We start from the raw sequence: 11,756 nt of genomic DNA, 5'->3' as shown, positions 1-11,756 counted from the left end.
AGCTCTCCCCCCTGCCTGTCCCATTTGATGCTGCTGAAAACAAACCAACAGCACTTTTGGGGATGCCATCCATCAGTTGCTGTATTTGAGAGGCAGTGATGTTTTCTGCTTGGCTGAACCAAAGCTTTTCAATACTCTTAGTCAATAGCAGAACATGTCAACAGTTCTCTGATCTTTGACATTTCACAGGCTTTGGGCGGCTTTTTTTAAAAAAAGAGTGTTTGATCACAATTAGCATTTTTTTGTGCTTGAAGTTAGTAAAAATAATTAAATCAGCGTCTAGCATTTTAGAGAAGCATTTCATCATTTTCAGTTGGATGTCCTTTCCAGCAAATTCTTATGTAGTTTGAGTATGTGCACAATTAATTATTTTTAAGTTCAGCGATGCCTCAGAAAAGATTTTTCTCCCTCTCTTCACTGGCTCCCTGTGAGCACCCCCTCTGCGGCATGCCATTTCATTCAGAAACTCCTTTTCCTCTGGGAGCAAAAGATCTCTGATGCCCCAGACTCCTGATGCACATCGCAAAGCCATATGGCAGCTTCTCAGCCTCTTTGGAGGCAGACAGCTTCTCCCCGCCTCAGCTAGGAGATGGCACCCAGAGTTCCTTGGCGCCCTATTTCCTATGGGTCTACGATCATATGACTTGGTGGGTAAGGCACAGCACGTGCTGCGTTGCATTTTCCACCAATTTCCATCCATCTGCCTCTTCACCAGGGACTGCATCCAATGGCAAAGAAGCCGAACTACCCGTCCTGACACCTCGCTTTCCTCTTCTAGAGCTTTTGTACTCCGATTCAGTGTATGCGGGGAATAATAATCACTACAAAAGAGAATCTCACTTATTCCCCCTTCCCTTACTTGTCTCGAACAGTAGTTGACAGAGGTGAGAAGAAGGATGTGGTGTTTCTAATTGATGGCTCGGATGGTGTCAGAAGAGGTTTTCCTCTACTGAAGACCTTTGTCCAAAGAGTTGTCGAAAGCCTCGATATCGGTCGTGACAAGGTCCGTGTCGCCGTCGCACAGTACAGCAACGTTATACAACCCGAGTTCTTACTTGACACCCATGAAGACAAAGCAGATCTCATCAATGCCATCCAGGGGCTGAATGTTATGGGAGGATCTCCTCTGAACACTGGAGCAGCCCTCGACTATCTCATCAAGAATGTGTTCACAGTGTCGAGTGGCAGCAGGATAGCGGAGGGTGTCCCACAGTTCCTGATTCTGCTGACCGCTGACCGGTCCCAGGATGATGTGAGAAGGCCCTCAGTGATCCTGAAGACAAGTGGCACGGTGCCCTTTGGCATCGGGATTGGAAATGCCGACCTCACAGAGCTGCAGACAATTTCCTTCCTCCCAGATTTTGCTATCTCTGTGCCTGACTTCAGCCAGCTGGACACGGTGCAGCAGGTCATCTCAAACAGAGTCATCCGGCTGACCAAGAAAGAGATAGAGTCACTTGCCCCTGATCTGGTTTTTACATCACCCAGTCCAGGTGAGATGTTTGTGTCTGCACCAAGAGCCAATGGCAAAATATGATGTTTAGTAACATCATGGCTGCAACACAAACTGAGAAAAGCAAACTTGGTCATGGCTAAGACTCCAAGCCCAGCTTGGTCTCACTGTTGTGATTAGGCTGAGCCACCTTTAAGCCCAGTCCCTAAAGGTGGTCCATGTTGTATGGAGGACCCACAAAGTGAATTCTATGACCTTAATCTTATTTTAAGTTCATGGATTTTAAGTCCATGCTATTTATTCTAGAATGGAAATTGTGTCATTTACATGCTACAGGGACACTTTCACAGCACTATAAATGGTCAGCTTTTTGCTAAATGTAAGACCTGCTTGCCAGGAAAAGCATCAAATCTTCCACTTCTGGTCTCACCTGGAATGAAATCCAGCCAGTATTTGCCAGGGATGAAGGGTATCCATCCCAGACTAGTCCCTTTTGAAGGCCACCATCCTACTCTGTCTGTTCCTTCCCTTCAGACTCAGACTGCTTTCTCTCTCTACATTTATCAGTGTGATATTCAGCAACAATTCAGGTTCTGTCCTGAATTATCAATGCAGAAAACTTATCAGGAAGCAAAAGATCATCCTGGAGAGGCAGAAGCTGAGAAAATAATAGTTTAGAAGCTTCCCTAGAGGACAAAGCCAAAGAAAGAGGGGTGATACTGAGTGTAAAACAACCCCAGGCTGCCTGGCAACCTGCCCTGAGTAAGGAGCATCAGCAGACCACATTTCCTTGGGTGGAGATTCTGCAAGGAATTATTACTGCAAGTTTCCACTGGTCCCTCTTGCTTCCTTTGCTCTGGAAGGTGCTGTTCTTGCACTGCCTGGAGATGTGCCCAGCAGACTGGTCCTGTCTCTGGGTTGAACCAGAGCCGCCTGCTGGTACTCCCAGGAGATATCACAGACAAAGAAACAATGGTCATCCTCCCCATGGCCAAAAGAGTGGGCCAGGGATGTAGATGATGAGCTTAGCTTCTCTCCCTAAGTAATGCCTGACGCATCTGCTGACTGCTGCCTTCTTTTCTGCAGCGGGTGTGAAGAGGGACGTCGTGTTCATGGTTGATGGCTCCCGCTATGCCGCCCAGGAGTTCTACCTCATCCGCGATCTCATTGAGAGGATAGTGAGCAACCTGGACGTGGGCTTTGACACCACCAGGATTTCGGTGGTCCAGTTCAGCGAGCATCCCCATGTGGAGTTCCTGCTCAATGCCCACTCCACCAAGGATGAGGTTCAGAGCGCCGTGAGACGGCTGCGGCCGCAGGGTGGACAGCAGGTGAACATGGGGGAAGCCCTTGAGTTTGTGGCGAAGACCATCTTCAACCGCCCCTCCGGGAGCCGCATAGAGGAGGGCGTCCCCCAGTTTTTGATCATCCTCTCCTCCCGCAAGTCCGATGATGACTTAGAGTACCCATCACTCCAAGTCAAACAAGTGGGGGTAGCACCTATGGTGGTAGCAAAGAACGTGGATCTTGAGCAGATGGTTCAGATCTCCCTTAGTCCTGATCATGTATTCCAAGTCTCCAGCTTCCAGGAACTGCCCAGCCTTGAGCAGAAGCTGCTGACTCCTATTGAAACCCTGACTGGGGACCAAATCAGACGGCTGCTGGGAGATGTGAGACTTCCTGACGGTAAGGCTCTGTCAACATCACCCCCTCTGAGTTGCTGCTCAAGTAAATGTTGCCCAAATGTGTAAATTATTTTCCATCCTTTCTCTATGAACCAAGGTTTTCCATAGTTAAAAGCAAAGGTATAGCACATGTATGGTTTTAGTAGGAAACTTTTAGATATGTGGAAAATCTACGCAAGTACGTAAAATCACTATAACTTGGGATTTTCATGTCAAGTACCTAAATATGTTGCCTATTCTGATTTTCAAGTCGAACACCGCAATGTGTACGATTGCCTATTCCCATTTAGCAGCTTTCTAGGAAAGAGACATAAATCTTGGGTAAAATGAAGATGGAAACATTGACAAATCCAGAGGAGAGCGTTAATGCATGAAAACAGATAAGGCTCTGAATAATGCGTGCTTTGAATATTAGGCTGACTGCTAACACAGAAGCACACAAGCCCATTTGGAGAGGTTCTCCAAAGCACCATGCCTAAAGTTGGCTAAAAGACTGAAGTTTTCCATTGCATGAGAGCAGAGAGCACAAAAATCCTCCACCAAAGCTTAAGCAAAGGCTTGCCGCAAAAATAATTTACCCTTACCTTGCTTCCCTGCAGAAATTTCAGGTGATGAGAAGGATATCGTCTTCCTCATTGACAGCTCCGACAGTGTTGGGCCCAACGGGCTGGCTCACATTCGAGATTTTATCAGCAGAATTGTTCAGCAGTTGGATGTTGGGCCAAACAAAGTGCGAATTGGCGTGGTGCAGTTCAGCAATAATGTCTTCCCTGAGTTCTACCTGAAGACCCACAAGTCCAAAAACAACGTCCTGCAAGCCATCCGCCGCTTGAGGTTTAGAGGAGGGTCCCCCGTGAATGCTGGCAAAGCCTTAGATCAGGTGGTGAAGACCTACTTTGTCAAGTCAGCAGGGAGCAGGATAGAAGACAGAGTGCCCCAGCACCTAGTCGTCATCCTCGGAGACCGGTCTCAGGACGACGTGAGCAGGCCTGCTAACACGATCTCTTCAACAAACATTAAACCTCTGGGTGTTGGAGCCAGGAATGTGGACAGGTACCAGCTGCAGGTCATCACTAATGATCCTGACCGTGTGCTTGTGGTACAGGACTTCACGGGACTCTCAACTTTAGAAAAGAAGGTGCAGAGTATTCTTGAAGAGCTTCCGATACCTACAACAGAAACCCCTCTAATTTTAGAACCTGGTAAGACTGCTGTTCTTACTTGTAGACTTTTCTGAACAGAGATCAGACAGAATTTGTATAATATGAAAATGTTTCTGTAATAATACCTTTTGATTCCCAACCCACTAGCTGCATTGGTTTAAAGAGCACTTAGAAGAAGATTCTGTTGAGCATAGGAAAGAATAGAATTAAATTTGAAATGAGATGAGGGATTCTATCACAAAAACAACACTGTTGTATGAAGTGTAGTAAGTTTTATATAAAACCCTTCTCAGACAGATGTAAAATCATGCCAAAGACCATGAAACTAAGAAGAAAGGAGAAACACAACACTGCTACACAGAGCACTAAGTATCTTAAATATTATAGATGCCACAAACAATTTTTTGTAATTGTGTTTTCTTTGTAATCTTTTCAGGAGGTAAAAAGCAGGCTGACATTGTATTTTTGCTGGATGGCTCCATCAACCTGGGGAGAGATAACTTCCAAGAAGTTCTCCAGTTTGTCTACTCTGTGGTGGATGCCATTTATAGGGACGGTGACTCTATCCAGGTCGGGCTGGCCCAGTACAACTCAGATGTCACCGATGAGTTTTTCCTCAAGGACTACTCCACCAAATCTCAGATTTTAGATGCCATCAGCAAAGTTGTCTACAAAGGTGGCCTAGTGGCTAACACCGGCGCAGCCATCAAGCATATTCAGGCAAATCATTTTGTGAAGGAGGCTGGCAGCCGAATTGACCAGAGGGTGCCCCAGATTGCCTTCATCGTCACGGGCGGAAAGTCCTCAGACGACGGGCCGAGTGCCTCCTTGGCAATCGCGCAGAAAGGTGTCAAGGTATTCGCGGTTGGCGTGAGGAACATCGACCTGAAGGATGTCAGCATGCTGGCCAGCGAGAGTGCCACGAGTTTCAGAGCATCCACAGCCCAGGAGCTGTCTGAGTTAAACGAGCAGGTCCTGGTTACGCTGGAAGCCGCTATGGAGGAGAAATTGTGCCTAGTAACAACGGATGTTACGAGAGGTGAGCGTGATCCTTTCATAGTGTGCTCGAGTCATTCTCAAGCGTGGCTTTTAACATACAAGGAGTTATGATGGACTTGCCTCGCCTGCTCTTGTGCTTTGTTATAGCCTGAGGCGCAGTCTGGGCTCAGACCTCCTCCATGAGCATGGTGGTGGGTACCTTTGGTTTGTGTGAACAACTTGCATACCATCACTGCAGAGGCGCCATCATGGTAGGGTAATTTCAGATGTGACAGTCAAGCACCAAATCACCGTCCTCCTACCACGACACTGGAGGGGCTCCTTTATATAGCTGCCTTCAGACCAAGTCTCGCTCCACAGATGCGTAGGGACATGACGCCAGTATCATATTGACAGACCACCTTGTTTAGTACCAAAACAAAAAGTGATGGTCCTTGTTTTGCCCACTGTGTTTATCACAAGCCAATTGGACTTCACAGTCAATCAGTCCCCAGCATGCATGGTGTGATGGAAATTAGAATTTCTTTTGCCAGATCATCCAGGGCGCTCACCTGATCTTGCAACAAGTATATGAGAAAAAGCTAGGGCACAAGTGGCATAGTTTAAGGTAAAATTGCCGTAAGAAGGAATCCCATGATTTTGCTACTTCAGAAGCCAAGTGAGGGGAATTAGGGTGAGTAAGCAAACTGGTATTGCCGTCATACCAGACTCCCAGCAGATGTTTTTACTTACTACACTACAGCAAGTCCTATTCCCAGCACAACTCACTGTGGCTCAGCCCTCTGGCTTTTGAGCAGAGGTGTCTCCTGAACCTCTGAAGAAGCCAAAGGAGAGCCACTGCAGCCCTAAGCTGAGCAGCAGCTCCAGCCAAAACAACAAGCTGAGTGCAGGGAAAAGCAAATTGTTGCGGGTGGTACCCATGACTGCAGCAGCAGTGTGATTAACATAAAAGAAAATTCAAACACCTCCCTGTTTGAATGTCTATGTAAGAGCAGGAGACATTGAACCTAGGCAAAAGGTATCCAGCAGCCTTATTTCTCCATGATTCGGATCAATGGGGAGCTCAATGGCTGCAGGGTGCTCCAAGCTCAGGCTAAATATTCCTGCAGAAAGGCAGACTGTGCATCACCCCATCAGTTTGAGCTAAGCAACTTTCTGCCCTACTTCCCAACTATCCCATATAAATCCTAGTTACACCTTTCAGGGGCCTGACCTGGTTGTCACCTGCCCCTACATCCCTGTGACTGGAGGGTGGTCACTTCAAGCCCAGGCAGCGGGAGCATGCCTGCTGTCCAAATACTGACAGGTTTTCACCCAATGGAGAGAAAGGAGCAGTCTTGGCTGCCTGACAAAAATGCAAATTTCTATTGCATTTTATTTAGTCAGCTCCTCCCAGTGCTAAGCAACAATGAAAAAAAAAAAAGAAGTAGAAAAATTAATAAAATGCAGATTTTTCCAAGGTTTGTGTTTCATATCATGAAAGAAAGGAGAAGACACTTGCGTATCAAATGCTGGTGGTTTTTGCTGCAGAGAGTGTCTTCTCTAATAACTAATAGAATAATTAGGAAAGTCATTACTTGAAAAGCAATTGTTGTATTGCTCAGCACTCTCCTCTCTTTCTGTATTTCCCTTTCAGATTGTGATTTAGATGTGATACTTGGCTTCGATGTCACGGATGTTGAGCCCGGCCAAAATATATTCAATTCCCAGAGAGGTCTGGAGTCCAGAGTCGAGTCCGTGCTGAACAGAATAACGCAGATGCAGAAGATCAGCTGCACCGGCAACCAGGCACCCAATGTTAGGGTAGCCATCATGGCCCAGACTCAAGGGGGACCTGTGGAGGGTCTGGACTTCTCCAAGTACCAGCCTGACCTCTTTGAGAGGTTTCAGGGCATGCGCACTCGCGGGCCATATCTCCTCACAGCAGATACGCTGAGGTCCTACCTGAACAAATTCAGATCTTCGGCCTCCGGCAGCACCAAAGTAAGTCAAAAAGAAGGTCACCTAGGGTGGTCTCGGCCAGGAAAGCTGACTTGTTGGTAAAGTGACTGTAAATTCATAAGAAATTTTTAAAAAATATATTAATTAAATGAATTTATTCATAACAAATTTGGTCACTTAAACCCTACTTGGTTCCTACACTCTCCATATATTGTCAAGGTCCTGACCTGACCATTGCTGAACATCTCTGCAGCCAGTGCTCATTTTCAGAAACATTCCACAAACGCCTGTGCGACACGATGTATAGAAATCTGGCACAGGAATACAAAGCTTCATAGGCTGGAAAGGGTGTGGTAATTCCATCTCCTCTCAGATGAAGCATGTCTTGGAAGAAGGCCTTTGAAGTTGCACACTGCTTGTGTTTCATACCTGAAACATTCTGGGTCCTGACATGTATTTGATTCCCTCCTAGGTTATAATCCATTTTACTGATGGTGCAGAGGACTCGATATATCAGCTAGAGGCTGCTTCGTCTTCTTTGCGTACAGAAGGTAATGTTTTTACTCTTCAAGGCAGCTATTACAGTCCATGTTAACATATGGCCCGTTTTCCCTCCATTTCTCATGAATCCACCAGCTTTTGATAGTAATGAATAAGGATTGAGTGATTTCTATACGCGCTTGCTGTTCTTTGCCTTCCTGTGATATTTAGCTGCCTGCTGGCACCTAAGCCTGGAGGTGACTTACACTGAATGTACTTGTTCTTGATTGAATAAGCTTGGTTTGCAATCAAAGAGGGGGATAACGAACCATCTTTACATAGGGAAGGTGTGCAGGCTCTGCAGGGCATCTCACCCCCTCATGCTTCTGCTTCCTCCTCACCTTCAGGTGTCAACGCTCTCATCTTCGTTGGGCTGGACCGAGTGAGCAATTTTGACAGACTGATGCAGCTGGAGTTTGGTCGCGGGTTCACCTACAACAGACCGCTCAGAGTTAATCTGCTGGACTTGGACTTCGAGCTGGCAGAGCAGCTTGTAAGTAACTTGGCACAGGCACTGCTGCCTTGTAATGCTGGAAGAGAGCCGATGGCTGGATCTCCTGTGGGACTGAACCGCGGCTGAATTACACCCTCTTGGCTCCAGTCCTCTCCCCTCCCTTCCTCACATCAGCTCTTTTTTACAAATGACATGGCAAATAAAGTTCAGAGCAGACCATGGCGCTGCCTGGTCTCATACCACTCCTGGAGAAGCCCTGCTCCAAACGAGGCTGCAGTGCATGGGATCAGGTCAAATGGGATGGCAGAAAATGCCATCAAAGGCTGCCACACCAAAAAGCCCGCCCTCCACTGTTATTTATACTGTCGAGTCTTTTTAACCTTATGGGTTACCTTGTCAGTGCTAAATCTCTTGCAGAAGCACTGCTTTCAAGATTTCTTTAGCCAAGTTGATAGGCTGCCTGTATTTCAGATGTACTTTTAACAGATGAAGGAGTTATCCTTTCTTCTTCATGGATTTAATTGCCTCCCATGTATTTAGCCCCTCTCAAATTCATTGATTTAATCTGCTATCAACCTGTTTGTCCAGTTCCTCCTAGCTTCACATCTGCTACCAGCATCATTAAACTCCTTTTCCAGTAGATTTAATTAGATTTGGCTTAACCACTGATCCCTACGGTATCCTTGCTGGACCCACCTCAGCAAATCAAAGCGCAGCCACTTGGGAGTGAAACTTGGTTTTGATAAGAGGCAGTCTTCAGCCCAGCCTCAAGTAGTTCAGTTGCCTAGGAAAATCCTTTCAAAATGTAAATGTGCAAAGCTGGCAGGAAATGTTTGCAGCTAGCAATGTACTTGGCAGAGAAAGTGATTTTTTTTTCTTTCTTTCTACTGGATGATGCAAAACCAAGATGTGATTTCTCTGAATCCATACCCTTTTTTTTCTTTCCTTCTTCTTCCTCTTTTGCTGCAAGCTCACAAATTGTTCTCAGCCTGCTACTCACTACAATGACTTTCTTGTGGCCTATTCCACAGTCTGGATTTGTTTCTCTGGACATGAGATTGCTCTCCTCGGTGACAGGCACCTGTCATTTATAGGACTGGTCTCCTATAAAATACTCTCTATGAATTCTGCCCCACCGATTTAAACCTTTGCCTCTGATGTCCAAAATACTACATTGATTGCTGTTTCCAAACCTGCCTGCCAACACACACCTGCTCCTCCTGAGGTTGTGGGTGTTTCACGGCAGACAAACCCCAAAATGCTGCCAGAGCAACATTATACTTGGTACAGGAGCAACTGCCCAGAGTCGAGGGCTTGCAGGAATTACAGCGGTGGGACACTGCAACTTTTCTAACACCTTCCTATTGTGTCATATGCATTTTGCTGCAGGACAACATCGCAGAGAGGACGTGCTGCAAGGTCCCATGCAAGTGCTCGGGGCAGAGAGGGGACAGAGGTGTGCCAGGCCCCATAGGACCAAAGGTAGGTCGCTTCATCTGGGGACCAAGGGTACCTGTGCAAGGTCACTCTCCACCACAGTAGTAATGAGTGGGTGATGTGCAGGCTGTGTACATTGCAATGGGTGTAATGTAACTTACTCCCCATTTTAAAACTATCCCCAGAACATGTACAGGGGGCGAGAGCTGCTCTTCCTCCCTTTCCTCACAGCCTCTCTGTTGTAAAACAACCAAGAGGGCAGGGGAGAGCGACTGGAAGGAGGGGATGAAGTGTCCTGTGAAACAGTTTAGGGATGTCTCATTAACTTGTTTACACAGATGACCAAGCAGCTGCTTTGTGCAAATCTAGGGAAATCTCAAATATCAGTTTAAAGGGAGATCACAGAACTATGAAAGGAATCAAGAATCCTCTCTGTTGTCTTATAGGGTGCCACGGGTGATCTTGGCTATGGAGGTTATCCTGGTGATGAAGGAGGACCGGTAAGTGATTGCCCCTGCTCTACAGGCAGTACTGCTCAAACAAAGGACCTCACCAGAGCGAAGCGCTGGGAGGCTTTCTCACTACCTATTTTCTGCTGGGGATGTGGGTGCAGATTAGATGAAAGAGAAAGCAGAATTTTGTGTTTCCCCTACCTGATAGCCTGAGTTGCTGGTCCCAGCTGCTCCAGGGAGAAGGTCAGTAAGGAGCTCCCTGAGAACTGCAGAAGGCATGATGGGAGGAGTAACATCCCTTATATGATGTGACCCAGCCCTGTGCTATCCAAGGCAGGTGGGAACGTTTGCATCTGATCCCAAGCACCTGTGAGCAGGGCAGGGTGATTACGAACACAACACAATTCCCAAATTCATTAAAGCTGCATCTTATGCCAAAGTTATCCATATCAAATGCCCCCGAAAGATGTGAAGAATGGGACCAAGAAGGGGTATTTCTATCCATCATAGTAGCAGACAACAGGAGTCCCATGACTTCTTACTAGCACTATTTCATCCAAACTCTTACTTCACAAATCCCATGTCATCCCTGGAATAAACAACTCCCCATGCATGACGCCCAGGAGGTGAAGCCGAGGCCAAGGAGGGGGGGGGGGGGGTGGTGCTCATCGCTTTCCAATACCAGGGGCAGGGGCCAAATGCTGCTGTCAGATATCGCGTGCGACGCAACGTTCTCCTGGGGCTTTAAGGTCAGGATGGGATTAGATATCTCTGCAGAGCTCTGAGGGCTCGGTCTTGTAATTTTATTTTTGAAGGAGAAGTTTTATAAAGCTCTTTCATAGCTAAGAGTGTTTCTCAGTGATGAAGACTTGCAGTTGGTCTCTACATGAGGAAAGGTTGTGGGAAGGAAATGGTGGGGTGGCCGGGCACTGACCTTTCAAACTCTGATGCTCCGTCTGCTCCTGTTCTTCCAAGCCACCTCCTGTGCTTGCTGATGCATGCAGTTAGTTGAAGAAACACACTAAGCAAGCAACCCTGACCACCGCATTTTCCCCTCCATGCAACAGGGTGAGCGTGGGCCACCGGGTGTGAACGGGACGCAGGGTTTCCAAGGATGCCCCGGACACAGAGGAACCAAGGTATGTGTCGAAGGATCCTGCACAGAGCAGACCCAGACTCTAGCTGATGGGAGTCCACTGAGGGCAACTCCTGCTGCTTTGGTGTCAGGCAACTGTCACCATGTCCACTTGAATGGTGGTGTCCACCTGGCCAAGCACCAAGGCTTTCAGCAGCTGTTGTGGTTTTAGGGTTGCAATAAAGAGCAAAAGGGCAGCTCTGGTCTTAATCTACAGACAAGACTGGTGGCGGCCCTACCCAAAACAGGGAGGTTGGACTAGATGATCTCAAAGGTCCCTTCCAGTCTAGGCCATTCTATGATTCTATGATTTTCTGCAGTCTGGCTCTAGGGTAAAGGTGTGAGGAGAGTTGGATTTGGCTTTAACACCAAGAAGTAATGTGTGCATGTCTTGGCCCAGGGCTGGGACGGCGTGTGGATGGAAATCTGCTGTTGGGGAGAAGGGAGAAAAATGAGCTGTGGCGGGGGGGTTTTAAAGGGGACTTTGGGAAACCGGT

The 11,756-nt window shown here is 47.2% G+C and overlaps 1 protein-coding gene across 1 annotated transcript in view; it reads left to right on the top strand.

Annotated features, from left to right (window-relative positions):
- The window catches only part of COL6A3 (collagen, type VI, alpha 3), a 52,585-nt gene that overhangs the window by 17,533 nt on the left and 23,296 nt on the right, over positions 1–11,756 (top strand). The window contains exons 7-16 of the mRNA XM_009875077.1: positions 873–1,493; positions 2,540–3,139; positions 3,738–4,340; positions 4,738–5,340; positions 6,937–7,283; positions 7,714–7,792; positions 8,129–8,274; positions 9,625–9,717; positions 10,119–10,172; positions 11,192–11,263. Coding sequence (XP_009873379.1) covers positions 873–1,493; positions 2,540–3,139; positions 3,738–4,340; positions 4,738–5,340; positions 6,937–7,283; positions 7,714–7,792; positions 8,129–8,274; positions 9,625–9,717; positions 10,119–10,172; positions 11,192–11,263 — 3,218 coding nt within the window. The remainder of the gene's footprint in view (positions 1–872; positions 1,494–2,539; positions 3,140–3,737; positions 4,341–4,737; positions 5,341–6,936; positions 7,284–7,713; positions 7,793–8,128; positions 8,275–9,624; positions 9,718–10,118; positions 10,173–11,191; positions 11,264–11,756) is intronic.

This window comes from Apaloderma vittatum, unplaced genomic scaffold, assembly GCF_000703405.1.
Source record: "Apaloderma vittatum isolate BGI_N311 unplaced genomic scaffold, ASM70340v1 scaffold5638, whole genome shotgun sequence".
Taxonomy (NCBI): Eukaryota; Metazoa; Chordata; class Aves; order Trogoniformes; family Trogonidae; genus Apaloderma; species Apaloderma vittatum.
Note: the sequence above shows the minus strand (reverse complement) of the source record. Positions and strands in the feature narration are given on the sequence as shown.